At 37.7% G+C, this 10,983-nt stretch overlaps 1 protein-coding gene across 1 annotated transcript; it reads left to right on the forward strand.

Moving 5' to 3' along the window:
- Window positions 1–122: 122 nt before the first annotated feature.
- Window positions 123–9,641, forward strand: LOC115765622. Its single transcript, XM_030709272.1, has 18 exons — window positions 123–329; window positions 778–1,207; window positions 1,275–1,456; window positions 1,517–1,698; window positions 1,767–2,156; window positions 2,286–2,403; window positions 3,148–3,307; window positions 3,378–3,505; window positions 6,887–7,141; window positions 7,202–7,364; window positions 7,425–7,603; window positions 7,666–7,847; window positions 7,913–8,112; window positions 8,729–8,882; window positions 8,945–9,059; window positions 9,119–9,278; window positions 9,335–9,462; window positions 9,529–9,641. Exons 1-18 carry the CDS (start codon window positions 284–286, stop codon window positions 9,582–9,584), a joined length of 3,228 nt encoding a protein of 1,075 aa, XP_030565132.1. The 5' UTR covers window positions 123–283; the 3' UTR covers window positions 9,585–9,641.
- The last annotated feature ends 1,342 nt before the right edge of the window (window positions 9,642–10,983 follow it).

Below are 10,983 nucleotides of genomic sequence, written 5' to 3' on the forward strand. Positions count from 1 at the left end.
ATAAGAAAGTGTAAAATTTAAATGAATCTTCAATTTTCCACTGCAAGAGATGATAAAAACCTGGTGTCATTCATAACAGCGAATCATTTGCAAGCTGACACGCGTAGTGCTCGAAGTGCTTGGAAATCGTGAAAAACATCTGTGATAAATTAATAACCATATAGTATATTAATTGTTATGCTGATGCTATGGGACATTTTTAATTGACTAGTGCCATAAATTACTTAATAAAAAGAAATTGTGATACTCAAATCAACCATAAGGAATCGTATAGTACAAAAATATGGCCGAGAACAATATTGAAAGTGTCAACCGCGTCAAAACAAAAGGTAATGCTTGAAATGGCATCTATAAGATACAGAAAAAACAACATTAATAAAAACCAAATGTGAAGTAACGAAAGCGTTAATATTTTCAATATTTATAAATTTAAATAAAAAATAAAAACTAAACAATGACTTGTTAAAATTTAAATCGAAGAGACTTAAAAGTTTATTATGTCGTAAAAAAGAATATAGGCATCTTTCAATTGTGTTTTATCAGATTAAAAAAAAACCATTTAAAATTATAAAGATAAAGCACGAATTGATAAAAATTGTACTATTTTTAAGCGATATACAAAATAATGCTGGTGAATTCTTTAAAAAGGATATATTATTATTTTTTATTTTAAATTAGAGACTATAAAAAAAACTGCACAACCGTATACTCAAAAAAAAAAAACAAATTCCAAAAGAATTAATGGGCTGACTAATATTTCAATCCAAAAATTTGCAGACTCCGATACCGATACAGATGGCAATTCCAACAGCACTGCGGTGGCCTCAGCCGCCGCTCCAGAGGATGAGCCAGCAGATTTTGACAAGGCTATGATAGCATCTGGCTTTGGACGATTTAATCTAATACTACTGATAATGGCAATACCAGCGACCTGTGCGAATATGTTCGAGTCGTCGACGATGTCGTATATTCTGCCTATTGCCGAGTGTGATCTTCATTTAACATTAACCGATAAGGGCATACTGAATGCTTGTGCATATGCGGGAATGATTATATCGGCAATACCCTGGGGCTATTTGGCCGATACGAAGGGACGTCGCAAGGTGCTCGTCTATGGCTATTTGTTGACCTCGATTTGTGTGTTTGGCAGCTCGCTCAGCCAAAACTTTATAATGCTGGTGACGTTTAAGTTTCTCGGTGGCCTTATGTAAGTAGCGGGCGCTATCTATTTTATGAGTTGAGAGATTATGTTAAATCTAATTGTTGGCTTACAGTGTCAACGGCCCGGCAGCTGTGCTCTTCACGTATCTGACGGAAATGCATGGACCCAAACACAGATCTCATGTGCTGATGGTTGTGGGTATGATAACAAGCGCCTCCACATTGCTGCTACCCTTGCTGGCCTGGGCCACCTTTCCCCGGGACTGGGACTTTGTGTTCTTTGGCGGTCTTAACAGTAAGTTGAGGACGGGTGTATCTATGACATTTTTATTTACTGCATTTTGTGTTATTTCAGTTCACAACTGGCAGATATTTTTGTTTATATGCGGTTTGCCCAGTTTGATAAGCGGTCTCATAATGTGCCTTATGCCAGAGAGTCCCAGATTCTTAATGGCACAGGGCCGCAATGCGGAGGCCTTGCTGGTGCTGCAAAAGATCTACCAGATCAATACGGGCAAGCCAAAGGACACCTATCCAGTGGGTACATTTACGCTCTAATATAATGCAGTTTGACAGTTGTTTTTTTCTTTTTCTGCACCCCACAGATCAAAAAACTTGTTATGGAGGTGCCCAGTCGCGATGCTCAGGAGGACGAGGCTATCTACACGATTGAGGAGAAGCCGGCGGTGAAGACTGCCACAAAGCGACCGTCGCGCACCCTGCTGGAGAGCCTGAGTGCCGGCATGCAACAGATGAAGCCCATGTTCCACAAGCCCCTGCTGCGCCTTTCGATGCACTGCTACACGATGCAGTTCTGCATATTTCTGGGCATGAATACCATACGTCTCTGGTTGCCCCAGTTGTTCGCCTCAATGGCCAATTATGAGGCTGCGCATGCCAATGATGATGAGTCCGCCAGCATGTGCACCATACTCGAGTACAGCGTCAATAAAACAGCTGAGACCTTGACGGATTACAACAATGCCTGTTCTGAGGTGCGAACAACTATTCAACCTAGATAAGGGCTCTGTTTCTTAATTTTCTTGCATCCTTCAGCTGTTGTAACCATAACTCTCTCTCTCTCTCGCTCTCTCTCTCTCTCTCTCTCTCTCTCTCTCTTACAGCCCCAAGCCATATCCATGGATATGTATATTAACAACATTATCGTCTCGGCTTGTGGATTTGCTGGCTATTTCTTTGCTGGAGCTATAATACGTATGGCTGGCGCCAAGCGTTTGCTAAGTAAGTCATTTTATGTTTATTTAAATTTTATTTATATTTACTCTAGTACCAAAATAAATATTTATATATATACATTTATATATCTTTTAGAAGTTGTATTAAATTAGTCACGACTTGCGTATAAGTATTCTTGTTTGAAAACCAAGTTGGTAAAGCCATGTTCCAATGAAAATATCCATATCCAGGATTACTATGCAATATATAGCTGCCATAGCAATAATCTCCGTCCGTTTTCATAATATCGAATAAAATTATTTTGAGGCGTGGGCTTTAAGTGACAACAAAATTAGGAATATTTCAGTTTTTTGATACTTTCCTCCATAACCCAAAAATGAAAAAAATATCTTAATTTTAACCGCAGACCCTTGCTTATCGTTACATACGTATATCTGGTTGAAATATTTGGGCTCTACAGATTTCCTTAGCATCGGACAGTTAGCAGCGATAATATTATATTATAATATAATATAATAATAATATATTCAAGACTGCATGCCTCATAGTATGTGGCTAAGGAACGCAGAAGCAGAGCTAATGCTACAACTTTATGCTTGAGTATATGTACATATGTGTCCTGTATATGTGTACATACATATGACAAGAGAAAGATTCGAAAGCTTCTAATGACAGCTCAGCGCTAGATTCAGGGTATCTCGCGGATGGACACTCTCGACTAGAGCACTCTTTCATGTTTTTTTTTCTTTTCTTCAATTTTTCATATTTTTTATTTTATCTTTTACATAGCTTACGGTCTATTCATATCGGGTATCCTTGGCCTAGCGCTCTATTGGTCCATCAACAGTATCTCGACTATTATCATTTCTTCGGCTTTTGTCACAGTGGCGGGCATTGCCGTGTCCTCTCTGCTGGGCGCCGTTGTAGCGCTCTTTCCCACCCAATTGCGGTAAGATACACTTTTCCACGTACTGATTGATCTATGCCAAAGGCCAAACCTAAAATTTACTTTTTTATAGCTCATTGGTGGTGGCCACTGCCATGATGTGCGGTCGGTTGGGCGCACTCTCCGGCAATCTTCTCTTTCCGGTTTTAATACAGATCGGCTGTGTGCCGCCCTTTGTGATGGTCGCGTCCGTCATGTTGCGTATGTTTGCCCAACTACAATTTTTATTATTGTCGTACTTGCATTTTAAACATATTTTTGTTATTTTTATTTGCAGTTGCAGCCGTGCTCTCAATTTTCATTCCCAATCCCACAAAAGCGGCCTTTTCTTAAATGTTTACATATTGTTCGGCTCTTACGATTGTATTTTGAATCGTTTTATAGCGATTGTTTATTAAATTACAAACAATTGCACATTAATATTTTACTGTAGTTCTTAACTTGTAAAAAGTATTGTATGTATAGCTTAGCGTGTAAATCTGTATTATATGGAAGTGTTATTTTTCCGCTTAGTTTATTGTTTTTAAGTGCTCGTCTTGTGTTGTATCAAATACATATATATATATATATATATATAAGTTAACAGAGGCCAACGACACCAGCTCCATATAGCACTGAGCTGGATGTTCTTACGAGCTAACAGGGATCAGCAAAATGCAACATAACACCAGCCGCAGATGCTGACATAGCTCTGGGCCGGATGTTCTTGCACGATGGCAGCGCACGAGGCGCAAGCTAAGCATTCTAGCGGCCGTTGTGAAAGCACATAATAGCTTAGGTATTTTTGATCAATCTTGTGTAAATTTAGTTTTTAATGCGGCTTTTACTGAGGCACATCGGCCCAGGGACTTCGCGCTTAAATTAACTCACTCACTACGGCGTATCAGCCTAGTGTCTTAGAAATCATTACCCAAATAAAGTCCAATATAGATAATCCGCGAGGACTATTATAAAAAAAAAAAAAATATATATATATATATACTGTGAAATACATGTATACATACTTATGCATAAAGTGATAACTGTCAAGTTTTCTTTTCAGCAGATTTTGTATTATGCCATTGTTTACACATTTTCATATGAATCCTTGCTAATATCTCCTTGCATACCTATTTTAAAACTTAAAAACTTAAAAAAATTATTAGTAACTTGTTCCGCCTTTGGAAATGCAATCGTTAGTTATTTACAATGGCTATTTATCTAAAAATCTGCTTCAATTGAAGAGTACGATAAGATAATCTGAACTCTTGCATAAGCAATTTTGTCATTTACTTCATGATCCTAGTTTATATATTTGTTGTATATTTTTATTAAAATCATAAACTGAAGATGAAAGTGTAAAATTAAACCAATATTATTTCGTTGAATGAATTCATTTTGCATTTTGTGCATCTGCTTATTTTTTTTTGTGCGCTGTATTAAAAAAATAATGTTATATAATAAATTTGTATGCATTCAAATTATTATTGCATGCAAATAAAAATTCTAGGAAATTTATAGCGCTTAAGTTATTTAAGTATATATCGCTGATTGGATATTGAAGGAATTATAGAAATATACTCTTGCATATATAATAGATCCACATACAGTTGTGCTGCAGTCAATGCCTATGTAAATTATATTTAATTGCGGGATCCCAGCAATATTATTTATCAATCTGTTTAATTAATTCATTTACGGATTCACGTGACAAATATGGAAAATAAGCCAGCGAAATTTAATGTTTGGGTGTATGGGCAGAAATAAACAAAAACACCAACTATGAGAATAATCACGATGCCAATGGAAAATATAAATATGCCAATCTCATTAATACCAATTATCTGCGGCGTTCAATAATGCCCCTTTCAGGAGAATAATCTTGTATGGAAATCAATGCACTCGAATAATGCGGCACGAACTATGTGAAATTGATCGAATAGTGGAATTAATTCATTTGCTTGTGCAGAATGTTTTTATTATGAGTTAAAAATGAATATACAAAAAACCGACGTGCCCATTGACCGATTTTGATGCAATGCGCCAGTGGCTGTGATTTTCTTTCTTCATTTAGCCAAGTTATTTTTTTTTTTTGATTTGGCGCGAGGCAGTTGCGAGAACTGTCTATGGGGTTGGTCGTCGCAAAGTAATGCGGCAGATGACCAGATCCTAGCCACAACGGACAGCGCGAGGCAGTCCTGTGCGTAGTCAGTTGGTTGTGTTGGTTCAGCAAGCTGTTGTGTATCTGTAATTGTAATAATTAATTGATTTGGTTTAGATATTTATTTTTGCTTCACTTATGAATTTTGTTAGTTCTCTTAAATATAGCTGTTCTTTTGTTTTTAATATATCTTCAGTTGACTCAGCGCGAGTTAAGATTTTGTATTTTCTTCTTAATCTATTAAATTTCTGGCATTGGAAAATTGAGTGTTCTGCGCTTTCTATATCATTGCATACTTCACACATGTTAGTATCAACTTTGTTGATTTGTGTAGATAATTTTTGTCATACGTATGTCCAGTGAAGAGGCGGTTTATGAGTTTAATATTAGATGCTGTCCACTTTAGCTTCTTATACCATGGGTTTTCTGTTAGGACCGGCAAAAAGCTAAAAAAAACAAGTAAGAGGTTCTAGTCGGGAGCTCCCGACTAGGAGATACCCTGAACCCTCTTCTTCCAACCTCAAATGCATATATATATTCTATTTTAGAAGCAAAATGTCAAGTTTGGTGACTCTAGCTCTTATTATTTACCAAAATTGCCCAAAAAACAGGATATCGATATCGATTTTTATCGATTGCTTGGAAACGGAGTAAGTTATCGATTATCAGAAACAAACTCGATCTGCGCGGGAACTAGGAGCATCTACATCTACAATTTCAAGTCTCTAGCTCTTATGGGTTCTGAGATCCTTTGACTCATACATACGGATGGACGGATGGACGGACGGACGGACTGACGGACGGACGGACTGACAGACATGGCTAGATCGACTCGGCTATTGATGCTGATCAAGAATATATATACTTTATGGGGTCGGAGATGCTTCCTTCTGCCTATTACATACATTTGGCTTTCGCACAAATACAATATACCCTTATACCCATTTTTAATGAGTCCTTTCGCTGCTCTAAATGCATCTCCCACACTGTAGCGATGCGCCAGTGGCTGTGATTTTCTTTCTTCATTTAGCCAAGTTATTTGTCAATAACTTCGGGACTTATTATCCGATTATTTTGATATTTCCGGAATAAGTACACACTACTTAATTTGTACATCGATTTTGTATCGATTTTGAGATGTTAAGAGTTATCGATGCTATGTATGTGATACACGGAATAAACTTGTGTTCCAAATTTGATATCCTAAGTAGATGCAATTTCTAAAATTGGAGTGTTTATACAGATAGGCAACTTGTGGACACGACTGTATCGACGCAATTAGTTATCCTGATCGAATATATATATATGTATTTTATCTTCGATCAGTTGATTGGGTAAGTACAAACATATTTTTCTTAAAATTTTAAATGTGTGAACCTAGAAAGCCTTCAATTTATTTTCAAAATTAGTTTTGTCAATTTTAGTGGGAATTGGTTAAAACCAAGCCCATATATATATACTTACGATTCAGATGGCTCAAGCAGGAGATTCAGGTAACAAAATTGCGGATTTCGAGACGGCGATTGCCGAATGCGGTTTTGGGCTATTCAATGTACTCATTATGATCTGTGCCATGCCCTGTCTATCGGCTATGGTCTTCTCCGCCTCGTCCATGTCGTACGTAATGCCAACAGCTGAGTGTGAGCTGAAGCTGACCGTGTTGGACAAGGGTCTGATGAATGCTGTGACCTATGCAGGTAAGGCATATAGAACGCATGTGAATCCCATATAGGAAAAATTCTAATGCAGCTCTGCAGGCATGATTATCTCAGCCATACCGTGGGGCTTTGTGGCTGATACGATGGGACGTCGCCTGGTTCTCATCACTGGCGGTTGGATCGATGGTATCTGTGTGCTGTGCTCGGCCCTAAGTCAAAACTCCTCGCAGCTGATGTTATTTAAGTTCTTCGATGGACTAGTGTGGGTATCGAGCCAATCGCATTTACTGTGCTTATCCAAACGATTTTTGATTCTCTGCAGTATCTGCGGTCCATTTGCGGTGGTCGTCAGTTATCTGGCCGAATTCCATGGCAGGCAGCACAGGCACTATATTATGCTTTTCGTTGGCTTAAGTATTTCCATCGGTGCCCTGACATTGCCGACAATGGCCTACTTTCTGCTGCCGGTGCACATTTACTTTACTGTTGGAACTCTGCGCTGTAGGTTGATTTATGATATGCTGAATAACCAAATCTGACTTGATTGAAATCCACCTATGCAGTTCACACTTGGCAAATCTTTTTGGCGCTTACCTCAGTGCCCAGCCTGCTGAGTGGCTTTCTGCACATCTTTCTGCCAGAGAGTCCCAAGTTTCTCATGTCCCAGGGCTACTACACCAAGGCGCTGGCTTCCCTGCAGCGCATCTATGCGGTGAATAAGCGCAAGAGCCGCGACACCTATCCGGTGAGTTAGTTATAAGCCTTTAATTTGTGATTTTATGCCCATACATCCGGTATAACCTGGATCAGATCAAAACTCTGACGGATGCCACGCCCGAACGAACCGACGAGGCTCAGGATCCAAGCAAACGCGACTCGGTGGCGCTGCGCTTCCGTAAAACCAAACGTAAATTTATTGATGGCCTGAAACAGCTGAAGCCCATGTGTACCACTCCCTATCTGGGATTATCCGCGCGGGTGTATTGCCTGCACTTTTGCCAAATCATGTGGTAAATTCAGTTTAGAAATGGGCGCGTAACATGCGTTTGATTAATGCGTTACCATTATAGGAATTTTCAATCTTATTAATCAATTTAATAATTAACAATTTTTTATATCAGAGTGCCTAGGGGATAAAACAAAATATCTAAAGGCTCTCGAAGATATTAGTTATTATTATTTATTTCTGCATAGATAATTGGTTGAGATAAATAATAGAGGAGTTTTGTGTAAGTTCCACAAATCTATTCTAAAGAGTCAGAGATTTAGCAAATACTTTATTTGTACAGCTACTATTAATTGTTCTTTATATTTATTTTTTTCATTTTCTTTTCAAGTTTGTTTACTAGATAAAGTGGCAGGAGTAAAAAGCATATAGGCAACTTTTTTGTTTCCATAACAATTTGAATTGAATAATTTTGACGTAAAATTGTATTACAATAGCTTATGGTGTCTTTCGTAAACTGTATTAGGAAATTTACGAAAATCATGTTAAATTTACTATTAATTTAAAAAAAAAATCCTTTTTGTAAGCGTCGGGAAATTTTTGTCCAGTCACGACCATGTCACGCGTCCATCTCTTTAACATGCCTCGCTTATGATTGATCAGTAATTATGTATTGACAGCGTGAATTCGGTGCGCCTATGGCTGCCACAGATCTTTGCCACAATGCACACCTTTGAGGTGCAGGGAATCGACGATAGGAGTATGTGCGCGGTCCTGGGACTCAATTTGTTGCGGCGCAACGGTACGACCGCAACGAGGGAGGAATGCGACATAGTAGGTAGGCGGTCTATTGACCAAAGTTTCAAGCATTAAGGTAATGAACCCAACACGTATAGCATCAGCAACCGGAAACATATAGGGACAACATAATTGTGGCAGGCATTGGCCTAGTTGGATTCCTGCTCATCTTCCCCCTGCTGAGCATTCGCGGTGTCGCCAACCACATACTAAGTGAGTTTGCATAATTTACATATGATTATTGGCCACTTTTTTTTGTTTATCCTGCACAGAGGTCAGCCTCTTTATATGCACGTTCCTGGTGGGTGGTCTCTACTTTGCAACGTCGACGCTGGCAACGCTTATTCTAGCCGCGGTCTATTTGACTGTCATGGGCATTTGTGCGTCCACGGTTATTGGCATGTGTGTGGTCGTGTTTCCTACATTGATGAGGTATGACTGTAGTTTTTAATTAACTAATTAATGCTCAATGTGGCTATGCTTTGCAGAACAATGGTTCTATTGCTGATCATGACATTCGGCCGTTTGGGTTCGGTTACTGGAAATATATTACTACCCTTCTTTATACAAATGAGTTGCTGGGCCCCATTCCTTTGGCTTTCCAGTCTAATGGCCAGTAAGTGTGTTGATTGTTTCGTATACAACATATTTAGGCTATAAGCATTTCTTAACTTTTGTTCAGTTGCATTTACATTCTCATTGTTCCTGAAAGTGGATGTCCAACAGTCACTTAATTAACTGATTGATTGGTGTAGTTACAAGAATTTAATAAAGTAATATGTAAAAATGTATGTAAAAGAAAAAACCAAAATAATAATAAAAAAATAAATTAAAAATAATGCAGTAATTCGAATGCACAGCTTTTTCCCTTCTATTCAACTTAAATTTACCGACTGCTCATTGAGCAGTCCTTTAAGAGCAATAAATTTTTAATAAATATTAAATTTAAAAAATTAAGTTAATATTTAGTTTTAATACATTTTTAAGGCCTACATGCATAAGAGTAAAGAATGGTCCCAAAGCACATTCTAATTATTGAGTCAATATATTTTAAATGCTTTAAAGGCAGTTCATACATGAAACACAGTTTTAATATATTGATATAGAAATCAAATGTTTTCTCTAATTAAACTTATACATTTTTACACGTAGCTACCATTAAAGAGCTGAATAAATTTTTCCAACTTTAATGAATCTACGCCCAATGGAACATGAACAAGTATTTGTAAGTTTTATTTTTTCTGAAAACTAATGCCCAAACCACACAATGGGATATATTAATCAAGTTAGTCGAGTGTATTGCGGTTTATGCAAGCTAATTACATTTTAATCACCACGACAAAGCAAATGCTAATGGGACCAAGCAGCAAACCCGGAACCCCACTTTCCAGATGTGGCCACATGCAGCTGTGACATATTATTAAAATTTTTGTGGTCATCAATTAATTAGCACGTGCTATTATGAATTCAAATTGCGCTTGAATGGCTGCCAATGTGGTTTTGCACATTCCATATCAAATAAGTAAACAATATTAAGTATGGGCAGAGGTAAACTTTTTTGTCAGAAATTGTATCGCATAAATCAAGCAAAACAGTTGAGACAATTTCTGCCGCCATTTGTTGCCTCGTTTTGGGCTGCACACAAGACAAGCTCAATGTATGCCTATCATAATGTACGTACGCATGTATATATGTATGTATGTTTCGTGAAAAATATATGTATTCCAATGGGTTGGCGCCACCATTTGCTATGTCACTCGCAACCCATTTCTCATGCTGTCAAAGCAAAGTCAAGTGGTAATTGACACATGTTGACTTGTGGCAGCCACCACGTGTTCGTCTCTTTTCTCTGCTTGGCTTGATATGAAATCTAAATTAATAGTTTGGGCTTTTGATGTCTAGCATAGGTCCACTTCATTTCGGATTCACAGCCAAATTAATTGATTGCTCAGCTAAGTGCCTTTAGTAAAATCGAATAGAGCTGAGGCAATTTGTCTTGGAATACTATTTCGAAACTTCTCCAAACAGTTCAGTTTTGATAATATAATTAAAGGAATAAAGCAAACGGAAGGGACATTACAATTCGATTTTTTAATAATATGTTTTCTGCAATCTATTGAAAACTACATTTTGCAAT

The sequence above is a fragment of the Drosophila novamexicana genome, unplaced genomic scaffold, assembly GCF_003285875.2.
Source record: "Drosophila novamexicana strain 15010-1031.04,08,12 unplaced genomic scaffold, DnovRS2.1 tig00000986-arrow-arrow-pilon, whole genome shotgun sequence".
In the NCBI taxonomy this organism is placed as follows: domain Eukaryota; kingdom Metazoa; phylum Arthropoda; class Insecta; order Diptera; family Drosophilidae; genus Drosophila; species Drosophila novamexicana.

What these genes read in the sequence shown, in the direction of transcription:
- LOC115765622 (XM_030709272.1), top strand. Translation starts at nt 284, where the DNA reads ATGGCCGAGAACAATATTGAAAGTGTCAACCGCGTCAAAACAAAAG. An exon ending in AGCCAAAGGACACCTATCCA is followed by an intron (nt 1,699 to 1,766) that starts GTGGGTACATTT and finishes TGCACCCCACAG; the next exon opens with ATCAAAAAACTTGTTATGGA. An exon ending in AGAGCCGCGACACCTATCCG is followed by an intron (nt 7,848 to 7,912) that starts GTGAGTTAGTTA and finishes AACCTGGATCAG; the next exon opens with ATCAAAACTCTGACGGATGC.